The 23,564-nt window shown below is 38.7% G+C and overlaps 2 protein-coding genes and 1 long non-coding RNA gene across 13 annotated transcripts in view; 1 reads left to right on the forward strand and 2 right to left on the reverse strand.

The window, feature by feature from the left end:
* Window positions 1-677, reverse strand: part of LOC111253480 (uncharacterized) — a 35,921-nt gene extending 35,244 nt beyond the window's left edge. For 6 of the 7 annotated variants that reach the window (XR_015330719.1, XR_002674677.2, XR_002674676.2 and 3 more), the window contains exon 1: window positions 482-676. Coding sequence is in view for 1 of the 7 variants with exons in the window: in XM_022812925.2 (XP_022668660.1) it covers window positions 482-514 (33 nt within the window). In the remaining 6 variants the exon portion in view is untranslated. Of the gene's footprint in view, window positions 1-481 lie in introns of all 7 variants that reach the window. The other variant, XR_015330720.1, reaches the window with a different exon arrangement.
* A 735-nt stretch (window positions 678-1,412) lies between these two features.
* Window positions 1,413-23,240, forward strand: SppL (signal peptide peptidase-like protein). Of its 4 annotated transcripts, XM_022811592.2 has the most exons (9): window positions 1,413-2,416; window positions 11,277-11,358; window positions 15,364-15,441; window positions 16,124-16,218; window positions 17,329-17,527; window positions 17,904-18,097; window positions 19,846-20,085; window positions 20,560-20,849; window positions 21,191-23,240. In XM_022811592.2, the coding sequence occupies exons 1-9, from the start codon at window positions 2,404-2,406 to the stop codon at window positions 21,257-21,259; spliced, it is 1,260 nt and encodes a 419-aa protein (XP_022667327.1). In that variant the 5' UTR covers window positions 1,413-2,403; the 3' UTR covers window positions 21,260-23,240. The 4 variants fall into 4 exon arrangements, with proteins under 4 accessions (XP_022667327.1, XP_022667328.1, XP_022667329.1 ...); XM_022811593.2 differs by lacking the exon at window positions 11,277-11,358 and having other exon boundaries at window positions 1,417-2,416; XM_022811594.2 differs by lacking the exons at window positions 1,413-2,416; window positions 11,277-11,358 and adding an exon at window positions 12,188-12,822.
* Window positions 7,870-12,203, reverse strand: LOC147755093 (uncharacterized). 2 transcript variants are annotated; one of them, XR_015329938.1, is made up of 3 exons: window positions 11,548-12,203; window positions 11,267-11,384; window positions 7,870-10,856 (listed from the first exon to the last, which is right to left on the reverse strand). It is a non-coding gene; the product is annotated as an uncharacterized LOC147755093 (long non-coding RNA). The 2 variants fall into 2 exon arrangements; XR_015329937.1 differs by having other exon boundaries at window positions 11,267-12,203.
* Window positions 23,241-23,564: the final 324 nt, after the last annotated feature.

Raw genomic sequence — 23,564 nt, forward strand, 5'->3', positions numbered from 1 at the left:
TTAGCCAACATTGCATGCAAAATATCATGAGGATGATAAAATATCGCATCTAGCGTAATAATGTAACAATTGAAACTTTTCGAACTCTAGACAAAGTAAATTATGCAGCTTTATCTTTCAAACTGATCCAATCGCAATTAAAATGTCTGACGCGCATATATATTGTACTTCTTACAGGTGGTATGTGAAATTCGATGCTGAATTCGATTAGCTCCATAAAATTCAATAAAACTGGTGTCTTGGTATCAAGATGAACACATGAAATCTTATGTCAAAAATGGTACCCTCGCTCATAAATTTATTAATTTCAGGCGTTTTCTTGCAATACTGTTTCATAGTGTCATTGGAGTATCTGAAATCTTGTTTGTATACAAACTATTTACTCAGCTGTTTAACCTATATGTTAGACACTTAGTACAAGGGACATTAGTACGAATAATGCACCTAATGGATGTGAACCCTTCTGACGATAGTAACGAACCTTGGCGAAAGTTAGGTCGTTGATCCTGCTCATAACTTAAATAACTTCACCCATAGCTTCTTTTGGACATTATCAAAATGTTTGACCGAATTTCTAAACGGATAAGCGGGTCGGTACTTCCTTACAATAAAAACTATATTCTTATTTACAATTATACCAATATATCCACTCGAACGCTCATTCCAAAATGAGAAAACACACGAGTCAGCTGGAGGCCTTTAGTGTATACAGCGGGCGGCTTAATCATCCCCTCTTCAAGTTTTGATATGTTAGTACGTATTTTTATGACGATTTGCAATTAAATCGAACTGTACCGGAACAACAAAGAAAAAGAAAAGTTACTGTAATATACGATACTTGCCATCTACTGCCAGGGGATATGATTAATTGCAGAAAATTATATTTCTTACACAACTACTGAAAGTGTCACGAAGCTTACAGGATATGACAGGATGAAATTATGTTTCTCTACAAGCTTTTTTAACGCGAGTACCCGATAACAGATCATTATTCGCTTTTGAGTTCTGTAGATTCTGTTCAAAATCAAGTTTTTAAAATCTTTTGTTCTTAAGCGTACTTTGTCCTTTGAATGGTTAACCTACCGATTATCACACGGAATAGCTTTTTTTTATGTAGAATTTAAAGATTATTTTGTAAACAGTGTTTTAGCTTTGGTGGATCTGGCACAGTGTAAATGTAGTCCGATAGAGCCCGCCATAACTAGTTTCTTGCGACACTAAACATCTACAGTTACGTTAAGACAACACATTGGTACGTTAGTGGGACGTTTTGTGATACGTTTCAGGCAGGATTGATGTGTTGGTGGCCTACCTGCAGTGGATCCGCCGGAGACGCGGGCTGCTTTGCTTTCCCTAATTGTGCATGTCAACACTACAGTTATGTCCCCAGTCTAAGTGTTTATGTGGGTATTGTAGTAACGTTTGTTGAAAAAGGCGATTCAGCCAGAGGGAGAGGGCAAGCCGGATGGTGCACTCATAGAAGAGCATTCGTATTTGAAAACAGCAATCTGCTGCTGCTGCTGCGGCTGTCCGCTGCCGGGATTCGCTTTCTGTTGGTTGGTCGCTAGTTTGTAATCGGTAAGTCTTTGCTATTACCTCTACTAGTGCTACTGCTACGGCGGCTGTGGTGGCGGCACGAGGAAATGGCGGTCTGTTAAAGCGGACGGACGGACAGTCGGTGGGTCGCTACTATTGTCGGCGGCAGCAGCTGAGCGGAGAGAAGAGGAGCGAAGCTCTGGCTGAAAGGAAAGCAGGGCGGCAGAACGAGCCGCAACAGTGAGCCCTGCAGGATAACGGCGACAAGAGGTAGACAGACAGACGCTCATTAGTGCATGATACAGATGAGCAACGCAGGGACCACAAACACTTGTCGTGTGTTCAGGTCCGTCTGTTGTAGCTAGCCTGTCGTCACCTGCTGTCGTTGCCTGTGGAGTGCGGGGTGAATGCCCAGAGCCGTTGAGTGCTTCGCGCACAGTCGTGCTAGTGAGTCACAAAACACGGAGTTTCTGATCTCCTGCTGGTGCAGCTGCTGCCAGCCAATATGCTGCGGATGCATCAACATTGCTATCTTCGAATAAGGGGCAAACACCAACAAACGTCAGATGCAATGGCCTGACTGGCGTGAACAACAAAGAAGAGGCAGTGTGGCTTGCCCACCCTCTTACTTCGCTATTTGTTCTCAGTGTTCTCATGTGTTCCTTCATGATCAGAGTTTATCAATGAAATTAATTAAATTCAGTGTGGCGGTATTAACTAGTCCAATGTAATAGCTGGTTAAGGCTTGAGTAGGAGTGAACTGCCGGTTCGATTAGTACCCGTGGAATTATATTATTATTGATACGTGCTGGTTCGATTGAGTGAGCTACTGGGGCTCTGAGTGCTGTCTGCTCGGCTGCACCATGAATGAGTACCAATGGTAAGTAGTACGTTTTATGCCAAAAACAAAGTAATCAGTGAATTAGTAACAACATAGGGGAAAAACATTTCTGGTCTGCTGCACAGTAAGAACAAAATGATAACGTTTATTTCCTAGTTAGTTTTTTGAGAAAGCAATTCTTTGTTGAAGATCATTAATCAGTGAGTAAGAACATTTTACGGATCGAATGCTTTCAGTTACAGGGCCCTCGAAACGCGTTTTGTAAGCAAGCCGCCATTAAGTACGAGGACCTTATATTTGGTGGATTACAGCCGTTAAATCTCTGATCTTGACCTTCCACGAATAGGCACACGAATTCTAGAATTGCTCTTATTTATAAATAATAAAATGTAACACCTAATTAAGAACTCGCGCCATCTTTTCAATGTAGGGATCTCAAAATCTATTGTTCCAGTATTACGCGGTGGTCAAATGAATCATTTATATTAATGAATTAGTAAGAAAAATATCAGTAATATTGTTCCCCTTAAGATGAAAATATTACTGGAAAGTATTCAAATAAACCCCACTAAAGTCCAAAGAAATCTATCTCAAAAACTGTGATATTAAGCGTTAGCGAACTGAAAACTCAACTTAAAAGGCGGGATCTTATAGAATAAATACCTATACTCACGCTCTAGTGAACGATTTTCTTCTATTTAGTGGACTATTCCTAGGTCAAGTCAAACTCTTTGCTAAGTGCTTCTTGAAATTCCTCTGATATGTTTTCGGTATAAAAACAACTTAAACTGTTTGGAAAATAATTTGTAACCGGAGTTGTTTGAAAGTGTACCGCTAGACTTTACGTAAGAGACAAACAAAATCGAAAGCATTGACAATATATTGCCTTGGACTGCGGAATCTTTATATTTTTAACTTAAAAACCTGTATTTCCTAGCAGGTTTTTCGAGAAAACAGGTTTTTATTGAAGATCAGTAACATTGGGCCAGAAATGTTAATCACTTGAATGCTTCCAGGATTTCCAGAACGCAAATAAAAATAACATTTAAGATTTTAAATTTCATATGGTAACTTTTTCTTGTAATTTGAACGTACTCGACTTTTAAAAGGAAATCAAAAAGATGCTTCTTGTAGTATAGCGGAAGTATATCAGATCAATCAGCAAGTATGGAACGCAAAAGCCGAAGTAGCTACTTCATAACGGGAGGCTATAGAAGCCATTTCTGGTGTAATAAAGAAAAATTTGGGAGTTGACTTAAGAGTGTGTGACAGTTTCAACATTATATTTCTGGGTCAAGTATGATATTGACATCGAAGGCCAAGTCTTTCCGGAACTAAGCGTCCCTCGATGCTATGCATAACGCATTAATGAGACGTAGTTGACTGTGTTAGAACTCTAGAATAAGCTTTCCGGGGTAAACGAAGGTGCAATTTATACTGCATGTAAGGTTCTTTAACTAGGTTTTATTTAGACTAAAAATTCAGCTTTATTTAGAGCTTTCTTTATACATGTCGAGAGAAAAGCGTCTTACTCACAACATTTCTATACTGTTAGATATTTTTACGTGGTTGGCATATAAGTTATTTTCTTATAACACTAAAAATAATTTAGCTAGCCGTTTAGCCAACACAAAACTACCCATCGACTAAATTGTTAATCTCGGTAGATCTAAAAAATGCGCTAGGTACAAACAGAGTCCAAATCTATTTTTTCTAAGAGTATTGTTATTTGGACCATGTTAATAACACGTGGCAACGAAATGTTTATTACACGCATATGCACATCTATAATAGTTTCCTTACAGTTGTTGTTATCCATGTGGTACATGTGATATGTCTAACATAGGTAAGTTATGCCAATACTGTAGTCGTTAAGTTAACAATAAATGCAAACGAAGTTAGTCATTATCTCGGAGATGAATTTCTACTGTTCACGCTGACGGGATCAGTAGCTTGGCCCATTCTGTAAAGCAAACCTAACCTATGAGGGTCAGAAAAGAAAACACTACACGGTTTTTTTAATAACTAAACGTGCTAATTCGCAAGGGTTCTTCCATCCAGCATTTTTACCAGTACACTTCCGAAGTTGACTGATGAAGAAAATTATAACTAAAAATCTTAATTAGAGCCTAATACAGATATACAGACTGTACAGTTACTGGGCATCGGCCTGGTATTATGGAAGCATATGATAACCAAAGGGTCATTAGCTTTTGATGTATCAATGTTACTTACCGCTTCTGCTGCATGACTGCTCCTGGTATAGACGGAATACCGTTTACAATAGCCAGCGAAGAGTTCTGTCACTGACTTGAATTGATCATTATTTTTAAAAAAACCGTATTTTAGAGCCTGAAGATTTCGACGATGTCGTGCACTAGACGTGCCGCACCTTCAATTACTTTTTTGCATCGTTTACTGGAAAGCCATAAGACAACTGAGTCTGTATCTGTTGGTCCACGCCTTAAGCACTTACAAAAAATTCGCACGGTAGCTGAGAACGTAGGAAGTCCGAAAGCTTCACTAATTACATGAGTTGCGCATGACGCACGGTATTACTCGGCGTGCACTGCATGAAGGCGTCATCATTCGGTCTGGTAAGATTCAGTTAATTCAACAATTTACATTTCCTACAGACAGCGTCTTGGGTTTACTCCCTATGCCCACGGGCAACAGGAGCATGATTTTAATTCTGTATTGAAAATTTGCCTTCTCAGTTGATGTGCATTTTTTATGCCTGAATGGGCCACTAAACAAATAGAACCGCCACATATGAGCGTATGAAAGCGTCTAAGCCATTCGTGAATAATCGCTTCATGTAGCTAAGGTAACCACTTGGTGTGGATCCTGGAGAGGGGGCGTCATTAGAGTGTTTTTAAAACCTAAATAAGATGCACTTATATACAACCATATTCTAACGAAACGATGCCATCTGCTTCTGCGCACTTAAGACAATAAAGTTATTGAAGACGAAAGATTTTTTAAAAGGAAAGTCTAGGGGTTGTTTTCTACAAGCATAGAGCTAATAGAGTATACTCGACGTGCACTATTGTCAATTACGGTCAATTTGTGTGAAAAAACTACCGAAAGTTGCTGGTCTTCTTTTGAGCTTGTGAAGAAATCCCAAAGTGGTTGTCTAAGTGAGACATTTGAAATTCAACAGCAGGCATTACCGCTTGCGTTATTATCTTGGCATTGTGCGTATTCGACAGTTTTGTGTCATTTACCACAGTTTAAAAGTTACTCATAGGAAACTAATAACCCTATGTATAACGACGCATCTTATTTTTTAAAGTAGCAATTAGGGCGCTAATAATAAGATATACTATCGGTACGCTATTGGAATAAACTGTCTGAATATTGATATAAGAACACAAGTAAATTTATTAAAAGTGATCTATCTATTGTAATCTGCAGTCTATTGTAAACATACAAATATAGAAACGCAAAGCAATATTCATTTATATACTGGAAATAATAAAAAATGTGAAGATAATGACGCGACAAATGGCTCCGAATTCGATATATTATAAAAAAAAATAATATGAAATTTCAGTCCTATAAAATGCGATAACACTATAACTTCCTTTTCCACAATAAGAAATTGTAAAATCCTTGATACTAAAAAAAGTTAGCCCAAGGTACTCTAATTTTAAAAAAAATTTAAATAGTTTACCAATAATAATCTAAACTAGTTATAGCTGTATAGATAAAAAATAATACTAGACCGGCGAGAGACACTGTCCGATGCGGTATACAAATTGTTATACACATTATGGACCTGTGCATATTCAATCCGTAGATAACTTGTATCTATATTAACTTTTCATTTTTTTTATACACGTACTCATTAGTTATACAACCTTCCTATTTTTGTCAATTTCCAGAACCAGAAGTACGAGACCATTTCCAAAATGCCTTAGATAATGTTCAAAGAATAGTTGTTAGAAGTACCAGAATTTTTTTTATCATTTACAAGAAATTTTAATCAGCTTTTTGCATCTTGCATATCACTGTGATTAGTTCGCTCTCGTAATTTAGTTTTCTCCATAACTCTGGACCTGAGTCCATAACGAAATATACCTGTTTGGAGTTGTCGAGCCAGTTTTATAAGGTCCTATTATAGCTATAAGAAAGCCAATCTTTTACGGACTTCCGTAAGAAATAAATTGTCAGATTTGCGTAAATGTTTGTCATACAAAGGCTATCATTCGCAGCAAGCCTGAGATATTTACGAAGTGTAGTTCCGTTTTTTAGCTATATAAAGATGGTAAGAGTATTTCATATCAACATGTGGAAAATGTCATATACAACACTATTATATATAGTCGTTTTTTCGTATATATGGCGTGCATTTCTGCTGTATTAAAGTGTAATGTATTTTCAAATTCGCAAAAATGTTCTGTTGATATACAGCTGGCTTTTCGGCAAAAAAAAATTTTACTTGTTTTCGCGTTGAGTTTGAAAGGTAGGGTAATTTACCTTGGAGATTACTCAAGTATTTTGTTCTGATGTCAGTAATGGATTGTCCTTCTTTTTAGTTCAGCTATTCTAAATTAGTTAGTCTAAATTGTATTATGAATAAACTACTACAAAATAATGGCAGGCGTCCTTATTTCGAAGATCGATAGAAGCTTTTTATCATGAAGACTGGTAGTAGGAAAACTTCTGTAAAGTATTTCGTACGCTGTAAATAGCTGTTCTAGATTCATTTTAGTAGATCTAAACAATAACAGTAAAACCAACAGTGTTGAATGCCCTATTTGTAATGCTGTCGATATGGATCCACCCACTGCAGCAGAGACACAATCAGCTAATAAGAGAAGTAATAATAAACAGGCAAGCAACACTTACGACTAAAAAACTGACAAGAATAAAAGCGTTCTTAAACATTCTTTTAATTATAAACAAATGTTGAAGAACCAAGGGCAGTCTTTTGAAAAGGAAATAAACCTGCTTTTTGCAAATCTCTCAGGCCAGCAATACTTATGCAAAAGTACTTCTGAAGTTAGACTAGAAATTACATAGCAAGAAACGGTTAAACTGGCAGAACTGCTAGCCTCGTGCGATCTCGTAACCGGTTGGAATCAACTAGCAGAACGTTAAATATTACCTGCACACCAAGAAAGCATCAGCCTACAAGTTAGCACAAGAGGATAATACTACGAACAAAGATGACGAAACCGCGACTAAAAGCTTAAGTGCCTTTCGGCTGTCAAAAAGGGGATGAGTACTCGTACCGTGTTAGCAAATGGAGTCATTAAAGTCGTAAGTGCTGAAAGCATCTACAGCTATTTATACTATTGAAGTCCAGACAATCCTCTCACTACATTGATAATGTATTTTACAGTTAAGTGACTGGCATAGGTTCGTATTATTTTGTTCGACAAAGACATATGCGACAGTGAAATTATTACGCACGAGTTCTCTGGCAGATTATACTCCAATCACGTCACAGAAGCCTATCCGCGTTCATAATTACTAAAGCCCCATAGAAGTAAGCAGTTTATTTGCAATATACTCGAATACAAAATGTGTCTTTAAACTTCCACTCGTTGGCGAGATCCATTGCAGTAGATATATCTATAGATTTTATTCACAGTAAAGACATAGGTACTGCTTGCGTTACTGAAACCTGGCCCTTAGAAGACAAACAGGCAGAATTATCCTTGGCAGGCGCAGAAAAAGCGGTGTTTTAATTCTAGCCAAAAAAGAGTCCTACGCACGCAAGTGCGACCGATAGAGATCCGAACTCATCGTCATTACTGCATTTCTGTCAGACAACGCAGTATAAGCCTTCTGTGTTTACGTCTATTCATTTGCGGGCACGAGCGTTCTTCAAAAATACATGAAGCACCAAGTCAGTCCGGTTGGCTCCGCATATGACGCAGAACATGCAAATGCCATACTGGCCGACTAAACCGACATACAATGGAAGTAAAGGGTCTGCCTTTAAAGATAAAAATAAGGAACTGACAATGAGAATCAAAATAAATTTTAATAAACTCGTTTTCTTAATTTCATAAATGCTGGAGATTCTATCTAGCACGCAACTCATATTACACGAGTACAAGACAGCAACGCGGCCCTTACAAATATCCTGTAGCTAATCCTATATTACGATGATTTTATTGAAAAGGTACAAGTTCTGCCTTCTTCTATAAACTCGGGCCATAAAGTAACTAACTTCAATATCCTTAGAATACCAGACCATAGCTATAACGGTTCTGTCTATTATATGATTACAAAGGAAATGATTATGGGTTTATGAGACCGAGTGCATACTGGCGTTGAGTCTTCACCAGGTGTCTTACAGTATGACAGTTTTTAGGATACATGCTTTTTCTTCGAGACCTTCACACCTCTCTGCCAGCGTTGAGAAACTTTACGTGAAGAAATTATAATATCGCTCAACTTATTAGAGGCTTGGAGGACTGCAAATCGAAAAGGGAAAATGAGAAGTTACAAATACCATCGAGCAAGGCTAATATAGGAAGACAGTTCTATATAAGACCGCGCTTCTTTCTTAAACGATTGCAATATCATCCAAATATGTCGAGATATAAAAGTCTAAGATTCCTTAATACGAAGGCCAGATGAATCTTTCACAACAGAATACCATGAAAAATCTGAAATCATTATAGATTTATGTTATATTTATCTGTCGAATGCTGAGATCCAACAACGAGAAATTAACTCAATATCTGAATCTTATCGTATTCAGTGACGTAAATTCCCCAGCTAAGGGCATGTTTAAGCTCCTCAAGAATCTCAAATAAGTGTTGCGAGATCACTGAGAGTATTCTAGCTCGCCTGTACGAATTATTAAGATGTATAGCATTTTTGCTGACGTTTCAGCGAACGCTCGGAACTATGGAAGTTCGAAATCTTTTTACGAATACCCTAATCTGACTGATTCAAAAAAAAAACATGTCTGAGGTGATGAAATAAACGCTCGGTATTATTAACTTCCGTACGATGCAGAATAATAGAAAATATTAATGTATGCTGACCTCAAGATGTATTATCCTGTGCTGCTCCAGAAGACTATCGAAAAATGTAGGTTGTGTTGGGTAAATTTTAAAGGTGAACAGTAGAACTTGATTTAAAACTTTCAAGTCATGAGTGTTTTGTCCTTCAGATTGGGCAAAACGATCCCAAGAAAAATGATTGCAGCAATAGTTGTGAACCAAAAGCAGTGCTGGATGCGCGATCTGGGAGGTACCACATCAACAAATTTCAAATGTAGTAATCAGAAGCCAGACATTGTGATTCCCGCCTCCAAAACAGAAAATCGGAATATTACGCACATCTGCAGTTAGGAAATTAAAGCTGACATGCAATTATTCAACTGCTACGTAGTGCTAGACCTTCAGGTATGCATTTCCAGTGTGGAACATGAAGTTAATTAGCCATAAAAATATCTAGAGATAGAAATGCAGCATTCTAAGAGCGTGCTTTTGCATCTTTTCTATCACGCCCGGGTCCTGGATTCATATATAGTGCGCTGTTTTCTCAAGTTGTGAGATGTTCGCGATCTCCTATTTGATCCTGACTTCCCTATTACATAATGCGAAACGTATTCAAGCCAGATCAGTTTTCAAGCCTTGGCAGAACCTCAACGCCATTAACGACAAACACCTTAGGGACACACTTCGCCGTATGGTATAGTGGACTGTCATAAAAAGACACATACCTCGCATCCACATAGCATTTTTGAGCCTGGGGCGCCTTTTTTGGTCCTGCGCCCTTCTGACCTTAATGAATATTCACTCTCCAAAATCCGGTTGATAAGATATAGAACAGCTGTACCTAGGAGAGAAATCAGAGCCCGCAGCATTATTATGCTCGGATGTTTGACCTTGTGGCTTGCACAAAATTTATAAAATCTTTCGTCGAAACGCTTGCAGACGTCTCGATCGTTACTGCCAAAATCTGAAAACACGATTAATGAGAAAAACAAAGCTTTTCCCAGTTTTCGGCTGTCTAACTTTGGAACTGACTAGCCCATTTTTAACGCATATACTTCTGTGCATAGTTTAACGAAACTTCTCGGTTGGTTTACGACAGCTATCGTCACTCATTTCAATACGATGTCGAAGAGTCTTTATAGACGCAGTAATTCTGAGCCTTGTTATCCTTTGACACAGCTGAGAAACCGGTCTTCTTGTAATGCAGCTACAATGATCCTGCCTTTGTTTACATGATTAGCAAATGCCTATGTAGAAGATAACATTAAAAAGTGAATTTCTAATGAAATGACACGATAATAATGAATATATATTATTATTTGCTCATTCAGTGAAAGGACTGAGAGTTATTTTTGCAACTTTGTCACTGTGAGTAGTTGAGCTCCGCAGGCGACTTCTTTCACTCTATTCATTTTTGATAGGACAATGTGAAATGACTAGTTCGGTGTTATAGTGGAGCGCTGCAATTGTCGTCGGCCGTACAACCAAGCAACCTCTAGCTGAAATCCCTAACCGAACGAAGAAGCATGTCGATTTTTAGTTAACTCTCGTCACACATCTGGTTGTCACACGCAGTAAGAACACCAAAACAACTAATACTTTACGCCAAACGATCAGCCTAATAAAATATTTTTTTTTTTCTAAAAAACAACAGATGGTGGATTGCTAGTAGCTAATATTGCGCCACTGACACAAAGGAAGGGATATCCACCATAAGATTTTAAAGAGAATTCTAAGTAGCGCAGTGCTACTTGAGCGGCTTGTAATAGTGGTCGAAACATTTGGTTATGGGATCGGAATCCCTGTACGAAAATCACTGCCTACTACGAAAATTACTACAGCATATGGTATAGGTATCACTGTAAAGTTTCGATGCGTTACTTATTAAGCTAAGTTCATTCAACAAACATGGTCTTACTCGGTTTCAGGAAGGTATGGTAGTTGGAGCGTGCGAGATCAAACGAATAGAATGAACGCGTCAAGGATCCGCACTGCCTCCGCTGTGAAATGGTATCTTGGATTATCTAAGCGATGTCCTGCTAAATGACAAAATATTTTTGCTAAGAGGATGATTTGCTTTTCATACAGTATAATGGGCTTCTTCGATGCATTACATTTTGCTTTAGATATGCCGGAGCTGTGTGAAAAACAAATTAACTTATGTGGCTTTTGCTTGTCATGTACAATCGAAGAACTCACTTTCTAACTTTCTCCACTTCTTGTAAATCTAGAACCCTTCAAATTTTTGCTACGGTATGGCACCACGAATATTAGTTGAACTTCTTAATCACTGATTTAACCAGTTTCAGAAAAAGTCGTCCTGAGCCAGAAACATTGTTGAAGTCAAGATCAATATACGAAACTTCCTAATACAAGATGAGTTTGATTTCGAGCATGTTGACCACAGTGTGTTCAAATCTGAACATGCATATGGATCTGCTCACGAAAGAGGTGCACGTTAAAAGCGCACACAGTCTTCTCATAAAACTGCGTTAATAAATAGCTTCTTTCAGTCATGACACATACTTCCATATGCACAGCTAAGCGGCGCTAGGGGCCTACTGATGACGGTGAAATTTGAGACAAAAACCTTCAATATAATGATAAATGTATAGGAGCTGAATGATTTAGTATTTAACATTACAATAAAAGCCCTTTATGTGTTTAGGACGTACCTTATGGCTCGACAGGGCCAATCTTGCCCGACTATTTATGGAAGCTACGATTGGCACGTTGTAACATGCTGGTAGCTCTGTTGGATGGACAAAACTATACGCGGCTTGGAATCCGTCTAGTGTGGGACGAACGGAGCAGAGAGCCTCGCATTTGGCGGTAGCTAATCGAAAAAGCGCAACGAGAACATGGAGCATTGGATGGCGCAAGAACAATAGCCTGAGCACCAGATAGTGTAGAGAGTTAAGAAGTACTTAAAAGAGATTAGGCTGGAGTGGTAACAATCGCGAGGCGGGATAGACCAATACCTAACAGTGAATGCTGGCGAATTGCTTCCCAGAAAAAAGCTCGAGTCTCCAGAGTTCTTCAATCTCGTTAAAACGCAGAAAGAAACATTTATGAACTTCATGTATGCCACGCGTTTCTGGCGAATATACATCGGACGACCAGGCCGATCCGTTTGGCTAATTTTATTACAGCAACACGGAATAATTTACATGCTGAGTTAACCTGTGAAGAATCATGCTGAGTCCAGGAGTACCGGCCGGAGAGAAACAACACGTTAGTGACAAATGACGCAGTGGTTTCGAGAATCAGCTGCCGGTAGTTTCGGGAACAGTGCTGCTAAAAATAATGTTTGGCTGTCACATTACCGCGACCGAGGTTCCAGCTCACCGTTGGGTCGGCGTTGTACGACTGCGAAATTAATGGATGCCAACCGAGAATTTTCGTTAGAACGTGATTTTCTCCACCGCGATAAGAGCAGCTCAGACAGCGAGCTTTCGTTGGTCGTCGATTAAGGTGCTAACCGCAGGTTGAAAATTCAAACGAACCCGTAATATTTTTGGGTCTGCATAAAGCTTGTCTGCACATCTTTTAAGCTATTAGAGAAAACGTAATATAGGGAGAGAATAATCCAACCTTGAACTCCGGAGTACTTCGGAAATTCCGGCATTAATCCGTGAATCATTGGCAAAAACCAACATAGGCCGCTTGAATTGTCTTCGGAATTACTGACACAAGAAGGTGCGTAGGAATTCTGTAAAACATGAACTTCCTGAATTGCAATATGTGAAGGTGTCTAGCCGGGATTCCTTTAAAGTGCGGCAATCTGTCCAAGAAAGGTAGCGCTGACAATTTAAAAGGCTTGCGACAGTTGCTCCAAGGAGTCCGATTTAATGGAGTCGCTCACAACAACAGCTTGAACCGTTCATCTGACATAGGCCAACGTTCTAGTCAAGGCCAGTGACCAAATTACTATCGAGCTGACACACCGGCACAGCACAGCAAAAGCAAATATTTTAACAATTTACGCAACCAGATTAGGCTCTGTTTTTATAGAGAATATTAAAAGAACGGTGAAAACTCTACCAGCCTCTTAATATATAGATGAACAGTATATAGTTACATATACTAGTACTAAATGTATATTGGACTCGTACAAAACTTCCATTGTGGACTGACCACAACATGGTAACTTGCACAGCTAACTGGAAATATTTGCTTGCGAAACCAGAGGCCAGTTTGTTTTGAAAAGGGACATACGCTCCCTGTTATGTATCTCTGTAGGAAAAAAGGTAAAAGGCAAGATCGAATTAATTCGATAATAAGATCGAAATTGGAGCAGAACAAACTGACTACGATGGACAAGGGATTTAAGAATATGAACTTGCTGGAAAACACAGATGATGCAACAAAAAAAATGTTGAATAATAAACCAGTTATGAAAAGGCCTAGAGTCCAGCTTATTCGCCTTGAGTCATTAGAAAGGAATACCAATACAGCGCTTCACGTTGATCCTAGGAACACTATGTGGACACCGATTCGGGAAGAAGGGAATTTGTCCACTGGATTTCGTGCGATTCCGTTTGAGATTTTATAATGTTGATTACTGATATTATAACATTGATATTAATGATAGAGTTGATTTGAGCTCTGAAAACATTAGTAAGATGAAAAAGGTTAATACTAGAGCCAAGTGTCGAATAGGTTTGTTCCGAAGGAACTTCAGAAACGTATTGGAAACATATTCTAAAATGTGTCATTTTTTCCGCAAAAGTCATCTGCAGTATTATGGGTTCTTACCAATACAAGCGTACACAAACATTTGAAAGCCGATTTCGAGACATACCAGATATGCATACTTAAATACTGGAGAGGACCAGGTTGATTTTGTTTTTAGCCAACAAAAAAACGATAGCCTACAACGATTTGTACTGTGCTTATATTCTATCCCCTGCGTAAAATATTTTACTTAGTAAAATTACTTAATACCGTGCACACGTCGTTCTTGCGTTGCTTAAATTCATTGGATCAGACCACGTAGCCATCCAACTTACAAACTCAAAAGAATTTGTATTTCAGTCGGTGGTAGGTACAGTGCTTTCTTTCCTTGCACTGATAGATCACACTTGTCCACGAGAGTTGACTCTTTTCTAACATATAAGTCCGAACAATGACCAGCAATTACAATGATACCATTTGTACCGCCATGACAAGGCTCATGGAAGAGACAGACCTCTCCATCCTTTTCACATTTTTCAAAACATCCCAAGCTTTATTTTTATTTCCACCGTATCTCATAGTGGCCGCTTTTCCGGTTACGAACTATTCGTAAATGTTGCTGTTATATCTCTCGGAACTGAAAAAGAGTTCCAGGAATGTAAGCCTCTCTGGAGAAAAACACCCATGTAGTTTCAGCTAGAGTTCTACATGTACGCCTCTTCCAACTCCATAGAGAATCAAATTCCTGCAATAGTTCGTAGATGTGTTCGCACCCTGGATTCAATCATCTGGTCTTTTGCTCGATCACATTTCCTGCCGAACACTTACCTGTAACTTACGTTTTTTGCCTTAGCTCGCTAAAGATAGGCCCTGACGACCCCATCTAGTTCCTTCCTTAAACGGTCATATAACCTTACACTCCATCGCTGCCATCAATGCAAACCTTTTTCGGCTGATAAAAGCCGTTGCTCTACAGTCGCTACCGTAGTTCGAGCTAATAAAGAAAATGATCCTATTTATTAATATAGAATACGACACAAAAACGGCAACTTGTACTATATGAAGGAGTTGTGACGCTTGGCTCGATGTGAGGTGGATAGCTGTAAGAAGAGAATGCAGTTAAGGTCTTATGGGCTCGTTTCAAGCTGAGAAAATTATATGGTGAAAAAATGTAAACTGTATACGTTTCCATTTACTACATATGTGAGCCTTTTTTATTCTACAGTTATCAATATGGGAAGTTTAAGATAATCTCTTTAACCAGAAACCGGTACGGCCTTACTAGAGACAGAATTATTTACTGAGATATAATACTACAAGGTATGCATTCCATTTCAGGGCGTACTCGCTAGTGGACTCAAGTCGGGTATCAACGTTCCTAATTTCCATCTTATTAATAGTATATGGCAGCTTCAGGTGAGTTCTACTTACTAATTATTAAAGCGTCATTTGTTTGCCTCCTCCTCTATTATTATCTGCGTTTGAACATCGATTTAGATAGAACAAAAACACTTTTATGGAGAGCTAGAAAGTATTCAATTAGCTAGACTAGGCATCTACAGTACGCCTGAAAGAGGGACAGATATTTTGATGACTACAGACCCGATTTCTTGCGTCGACTATACTATGTATATGCCATGTTATCATAAGTTTAATAATATATATATATATATATAGTAGATTTTCAAAAGTGAATTCGGCCGCTGAAAAAATTGTTTCAGTTTACTGAAAATATTGTTAAAGCAAGATAGTAAATTAGTGTAATACACACTGAATAGATTCATTTTATTTAATTAATTGTATGGAAAACCAATGGATGCGTTCAAATGTAGATCGGCCGCGCTTTTTTTTCTACCTAATAAAATCCGCAAACAGCATACTAAAAAGCACGCGATTCGAATGTATAAAAGCTAGTACTTACATTACATTTTTTTACGTTTTGTGGCTGTTAAGAACTTGCCGAAAACTGTATCTCATGAATTTAGAGATAACTAAATTGCTTGCGTTCATTACATTCGCTCCGAGTTATAACAAAAATGACGCTGCTTGTATTATTTGGCCCTATGAGATTTTAACAGCTCCTGTTTGTTCTTTGCAGGTCACTCAATATGGAACAGGAAGCCAAGTTAAAAGAAAAGGAAGCACGAAGTACGTTACTTCGAGATGGCGAAAAAAGTCCTCAAGACACAAACAGTTAGTTGGAGGCATTTCAGTATTTTATCACAGGATTTATTTGCATTGTTTACATTCTTCGTTACATATATATATCCTATTTAAATTTAAAAAAATGACAAACGAATCCCGCAGGGCTAAGCTCATAAAGCCATTCTTTGGGATCGTGTTATAATTATGATCATAGTTTAGTACTTTTTAGCGACTCGTTACCGTTTCTAAGCAATACGAACGCTATAGCGTCATTAAAGAGTTAGCAATGTTAAAATAGGCGCAAGCCTCACGCATTATCCTTTTGTGCTTAACAGGACACCGTTAACTTTCTCTATCTATTACCCATTCTAAAAGACCATCATAGATTTACTTTAGGGACCAGATACACTAAAATGCGATTGGGGGGATGCGTATGAGCCTTCAAAGTACCTTAAAAAAATATTTTAAGAAATCGAGCAGGTTTACAACAATTAAAAGTTATATTTGATTTGAATGTGCAGCATGCTTACAAGGCTTTGGCTTTTCTGCTGGAGCTGCGTTTCGAGTGTGTGCAACATATTTCATATAGTAATTCCGGGGCAGCCGCGAGTTTCATCCCAGAGGAAGTGTCATCATTTAGTAGGCAAAAGTAATATCTCTACATTTCTATAGTACCTACAGTTACTTCAATATAATCTACAATTGCTATACGAATATAACGCGCATTAAACTATTAATCATATTATACTATTGATGATATTGGTAAAGTTACCATCATGTCAATTTAGGATGTGATTGCCGATCATAATAATGTTCGCTGTGTGGCACGTTTTTGGCATGGTTTTTAATATAAATTTTGCCTAGTCCAAGCCCATAAACTTTTCAAAGCTGGTTTTCGGCATGAAGCGTTTTCACAAGTCTAGAAAGGAAATTATGACGCGAGGCCCGTGCGCTGTTGAAGGATACTACTTGTACTCGAATTATGTCCAAGTCAGATTAACAGGTCGATAAAACGGTCGACTGAGGTTTTTGGAGGGCAGTTTAATCACCCTTCCGCCTCTTGGCTGTAATTCTGGCGGACGAAACAGTTAGTGCACATACCCTAATTTCGCTATGTATATATATCTAATGCGTACTTATCCGGTATGTGTGTTTCAGATGTGCAGACGTTGGACACAATGCAGGCGTTGTGCCTTCCTCTTGGGGCATCTGTTTCTCTGCTCGTGATGTTTTTTTTCTTTGATTCGATGCAAATGCTGTTTGCGGTGGCTACCGCAGTTGTAGCAACTGTGGCCCTCGCTTTTCTGCTTTTGCCCATGTGCCAGTATATCATGCGGCCGTGTTCCAACGGACAAAAGTTCGTCAAAGATTTACCATGCTTTGATTATAGACCATTTTGTTAGTTAAAATTATGTAATAATGAAGTAGATTAAACTTGAGTAGAGTAATAAATAATCAAATAAGTTTTCACAATTTAGTGATTATTTATTAACTTACTAGATTTGTTAATATTCGAGTAATGATAATGATATATAGAGTGGCGAAAATAATAAAACAATAAATTGTATCATTGAACCTCAGTCGTTGTCTCAGTTCAATTTGCGTATTGAAAAAATGTACGCCGTATAATTATGTCATCGTCCAGTCGCTACCTGTGGGTGGAAGAAAGGTAGGAAAGCACATTATTTTACCAACTAATTGTGTTTTTCTTTAATTTATGCCAATTGGAGCAGAATTTCTTTCGGCGTCTGTGGGCGGTTCACGGCAGCAGAACTTGCTTCGTTTGCGTTATCGCTAGCTATCGTCTGTGTGTGGGTGCTAACAGGGCATTGGCTTTTAATGGACGCAATGGGTATGGGACTCTGCGTTGCTTTTATTGCGTTTGTACGATTGCCGTCGCTTAAAGTTTCTACGTTACTACTTACAGGTAAGTAGGCTTTTAAACCTCACAAACTCATTACGGCTATGCTTCATTGCTCGAAGTATGTATAACGTGTATCCATCAACTATCACATTGAATATTCCTATTTGAATCGCTCAATACATCGTAACGTGCTGTTAACTTTCAACAATTGTCACTTGTGGACAGTTTCATTTCCATTCAAGTACCGCAATCCTGGGTACAATTATAATACAATAATAAGGTATAATAGAGTAAGTACATAGCTATCTTTTCTTTTTTAACGCAGTTACAGCACAACAGAATACGTTTTGGAAAGGTTGTGAAATTCTATGACTAAAAGTGAGGTAAAAATGTCTTTCGACACAGAATTGGTTCGAAACAGTTTTATGTGAAACGAGTCTCTACTGCATTTGATCCACTGCAAGAAGACTTTGATCCTGAAAAACAAAAACTCGGCGACTTCGCACAGTGGCCTTGTCGTGTAAAATAAACGTATTCTAATAGCCGTTAGCTCGTCCGGAATTCGTTGTCCAATCTGCTGGTTTTACCTATCTCATATGGAATCCTACGTTTCGTTCGCTGTATTTTCGCAAAATCGAACTTTACTCTTAATGTTTTTTTCATAAATAACCTAGCAATAATCTGTCCTTATTTGCTCTATCGCGGAATATTTTTCGGTTTTTGTAGCGATGGGTCTTAAGTCGTAAAAAAGGCCTTGTCTGGTCTTCTGTAAACGACAATGTTCGACAGGTTGCTTTATGGTGGTTATCCTTGTAATACGAAATTTTGTGACTTGGGTATTTTATAGGCTTGGTTTTCACTATTAGGACGGATCTTAAGTAGGGACAATTTTCTATGGCTAATATCACAAGGATTATGTGCATGGATCTCTCTGCTCGTGCACCTACTGCCGTTGACCAGTGCACGCAATGCTCTACTTTCAGAATCGTGTCTGAACTAGATTCCTAGAACCTGAATAGAAATGAGGCTTCTAAAAGTAATCGACAGTTTTGCAGAAGCATTAGGCCCGATGTAACAGGCGTACCCCCCCCCCGAAGGCGGGGGGCTGAAATTTAGATGCGATGCGAGATATTTTTTGTGTGACGTATCACAGTCCATCATCATATCACAAATCTGTTTCGACTTAATCCCACCTTACTTCGCCTTACGCCCTAGCTGCTGTCGCGGCTAAAGTCCAGCTAGGTCACTCACGTGTTATCATTTCTACGAACCACGCTGCGCCCACATAGCATTTGCATGCCGGTTGCGCTCTTTCTTGTGGCGAATGGTTACACACCCTGCAACAACCTTCAGTGTGTTCTTTCTCTGGCTGCTGCGTGTCGCCTCAGTCCTGCATTGATCCCGGCACCTTCGCACATCCATCTATCCTCGCAGTACACAGGACGGCTTCCCCGGATGCTTATTCCCGCGGCAATTCGGGTCCTAGTCAACTTATTTTTTGCGGTAATTCGACTGGTGGCTGATGTGCTCCCGACGCTGGCCAGCCTCCGCCTCTCGTGCCACAGGTTTGGTCGGACGCAGGCGTTGTCGCTGCCACTAATTGTAGTCAACTCATTAGTACCAGCTTCAGTGCAGTATACACCTCGTCCTTACATAGCAATACCCACGATTAAATGTATTATGGCTTCGTGTCGTAACAAGATATAGTAGTGTAGTCAGTAAGCACGACCAATATATATGTTTGTAATTCAAACCTGATAGTTTAAAACCGATTGATTAATGATCTTAAATTAAATCTATTGTCGTTACAGGTCTACTAATTTACGACGTATTCTGGGTGTTTTTCTCGTCATATATATTCAACGCTAATGTAATGGTGAAAGTGGCAACCCGCCCTGCAGACAATCCCGTAGGCGCAATATCTCGGAAGCTGCACATTACTGCACAAAATGAAGGACCCAAACTATCCTTGCCAGGAAAGCTTGTATTTCCATCAGTGCACCAACAAGGACACTTTTCTATGCTTGGTCTTGGAGATATTGTCATGCCCGGTGAGTCCTGTACAGAGTCATATTTGCAAACATTTAAATTGAACTGGCCTTGCTAAGTAAAGAATACTGCAATGCACCAGGTTTCAAAACTTCTTGAGGTAAAACACACGCTCAGTAAACGAATTGTTTGCTCATTTAATTATAATGTGAAAACAGAACATCATAAAATGCAAAGAAGAAAGATTGCACTATAAAGGGGATGGCTGAGTTTTTGTATATGTTTTTAACTGTACTAAGCTTGATCTATTATAATATATTGGTGGTAGCGGGGTTAGTTGATTAATCCATAAATAGGAATACGTAGTAAACTACAGGGAGTAACATTGATAGTTGCAGGTTTACCCATTATATATACCGCCTAGCTTGAAAAGCAGCATATAGACATTGTAACATATAAAAATGAATGTATGCGATGATGAAATGACTTCTTTTTTGTCAATACTTGAATGTCTTCTCGATGATAATACGTTGCAGGTCTGTTGTTATGTTTCGTGTTACGTTACGATGCGTATAAGAAGGCACAGTTGTTAAGCTCAATCGAAACGGGAACATTACCGCCCGGGTCACTGCCAGGGACTTTGCCACCTCCTCCCTTGCCACTATCCCTGTATCGCATTTCGTATTTCCATTGCTCATTAATCGGTTATTTCCTTGGCCTACTAACAGCGACCGTTAGTTCCGAGGTATTTAAAGCAGCACAGCCCGCGCTTCTATATCTCGTGCCGTTTACGCTACTGCCTCTGCTTCTAATGGCATACCTTAAGGTACGTATGTACGGTGCAGGTCACCTAACTTTATTTCTATTGGGAAATTACTAAGTCTTTAATAATTTAGATTTAGCTTTGTTAAGTCACATACATGTATGACCTAATGACGCATATGTAACGGTGTAAAACAATTTAAGATACGCAATAATAGAACGAAAAGGTTAGATTTGATACCGTTTGAACAAACAGTAAATTTTTCTTTGAGTTTGTTATCTGAGGGTTGTAATTAACCATTGTTCATTGTGTGTTAGTAGATCGGTAGAGCTTGAAGATTCTGAGAACGCTGTATACAATTTCCATGAAGGCAACAATGTATTACGACCTGGTTTTTGTTTCAGGGTGACCTCCGACGAATGTGGAGCGAACCTTTCCACTCAGCACCAATTGTCCGGCATCTAGATGTGTAGCTAACTTTTTGATGAATACCGTCGCTAGTGGTGCCGCACTGCTTGACGCTCGGTGGTGACATCTCCCCTTACCTGTGTACATATTCTCTATATAAGCCCTGCCTCCCAATTGTACATATTATATAGAAATATAAATAGCAGCAGTAAACCAACAACTGACTATATAATTATATATAGTGATAAGAACGGAGTGAAGCATGCCTAAAGTCGAAGAAGAGGATACGAATGATAGCAGAACATGCCAGACTGTGTATGTATATTAGTGTACCAGATGAGCGGGATAAGTGTGAAGGTGACCAAGTTTAGTAATTTAAAAGATAAGAACTAACAATTTAATTTAAGTGTTTTTGTGGTAATTACTGGCGGATTTGTTTCTATTGAGAGATATTGAGAATAGATTCAGGTTATGATCGATAGAAGTAGCTATATATTCATATGAAGCAACTACTGTTTGGGAAAGTAATAATTGGAATGCAGCTTCCAAAGAACTCTTTTCATCTGTGAGACCTTTAAGGATCGCGAGAAGGAGCGGAGCGAAGATACAAATGCAGAGACTGAGAAAGAGAGAGCAGAGATACAAATAAGATCTGCGTGAGTCGAATGATTCAATTGGCCGGAACGGTCGGTCGTCGTGAGACGGAGTTTTTTTTTACAGATTTCGATATAAGCTCAACAAAAATCACTAGTTGACTAGTAGTTTCGAGTAAATTGAGCGTCACAACGTTGTAACTCTGACGCTTCCTACTACTGATTGTTTGCATGAGTGCGATTGCATACTATTTTGCAACTTGCCCTTTTTCCTATAAGAATGTTATTTGAGCTTCATCATACTTACATGCAGCAAACAAAATATTGCCCAAATATAGAAAATTATATTTCAAACAATACGATGCGTATTTGGCACAGTTAACTGAGTTCTTGTGCATTGCGTGCCATGTTTACTGCACACAAGAGAAACAATTCTCTTGCAATACGCTCCGTCTAAGGGACTCTTCAAATTAGGTTCCTAATTTAGTAAATGTATTTCGGCTGAGACTGCTAAAACATTCTTGACTACACAATGCGTGTCACACAGTCCTCTTGTGAATACTCATTACTAATACCAATTTAAATGCTTTTCGCTTTTATTTCTCAAAGTGTCCTTGCGACCATGTTGATGCACTATATCATTAGAAATTATTGTTGAGCCCCTTGTAGACATTGTAAAAGGTCGGCGGTTTTAAAAATTTAGGCGATTTGACAGGCAGGCTGAAGACGTTTACGTTTGCACCTTAATTCTCGATTACCTGAAACAACGAAGTGGCAAACTAGAATGCATATTACTGAAGGTGCAGGCACTAACCGTTTTTGTTAAGCAAGAGCATCGAATCGCTCAATAATTAAAGTTGAGATTACCTGCAGCAATATTGATGAAAGCTACGTTGAGATGATGAGATCGGAGACGCAAAACCCACCCCAAATGGGAACAGCACAAAAACACAATTGGTAATTCGAAATAATGTTTGCTACTAGTGCACTACGCAGGCGATTGGAGTCATGCGTGAGTCGCCAGGAGAATCATGCGGCACTACTTACGGTCTTTCTCTCTGTTTCTGCGTGATCACTCTGTATCTGTCTCTACCTCGTGTATTTTCTTGCCCGAACCCTCATCTCTTGCCTGATGTTGTTCATTCAAATACGTGCGATACATGCTTCGGGGCCGGAACCCATTTTTGTATATATTTAGCACGAATTCTCAAGAAAGATGAAATAAATGGGGAAAAGTTTTCATGACAAGGGTAGGTCAACTATGGTCACATCTTTTGCGGGAGGCAAGTAGGCATTACTATTCTACAAAAAAAAAAACAATACATTGTGAAGAAAATGATTAAAGAGGATATCATCGGCAAATATGGAATTGTAAATTATATAATTCCCGGTGATTTCGCTGGACGATATTGTCAACTCAGTGAGGAAATAAAAATCGAAACTTCAAAACAAAGTTTGTGATTTGTAAAAATAATTGCTACCACAATATTATCTCCACAGGTTGCAGTCCGCATCAATATGTTAAAGGACACTTACACTGTACTCGGTTGTACTTATGTCGTTACGGGCGCTAATATTGGCCACAAATGTACCATTGGAAAAACTTCGTAGTAGCCATTTAATATGCACTGGCTTCAAGTTAAAAACAAAAGCTTAATTAGGGCACACGTCAGCCTAATTAAAACTGTCCTTTATCTCTACCGAGACAGTTTTTATTCCTTCAATTGTGAATTCAGCATCGATTAAACTTACTATAGTAAGTTTATTGATAAGTTTA

The sequence above is a fragment of the Varroa destructor genome, unplaced genomic scaffold (genome assembly GCF_002443255.2).
Source record: "Varroa destructor unplaced genomic scaffold, Vdes_3.0 BEIS01000006.1, whole genome shotgun sequence".
NCBI lineage: Eukaryota > Metazoa > Arthropoda > Arachnida > Mesostigmata > Varroidae > Varroa > Varroa destructor.

Coding starts and splice junctions, on each gene's coding strand:
- SppL (XM_022811592.2), top strand. Junction 18,098..19,845: donor TTCTACGTTACTACTTACAG/GTAAGTAGGCTT, acceptor TTGTCGTTACAG/GTCTACTAATTTACGACGTA. Junction 20,086..20,559: donor TGGAGATATTGTCATGCCCG/GTGAGTCCTGTA, acceptor AATACGTTGCAG/GTCTGTTGTTATGTTTCGTG.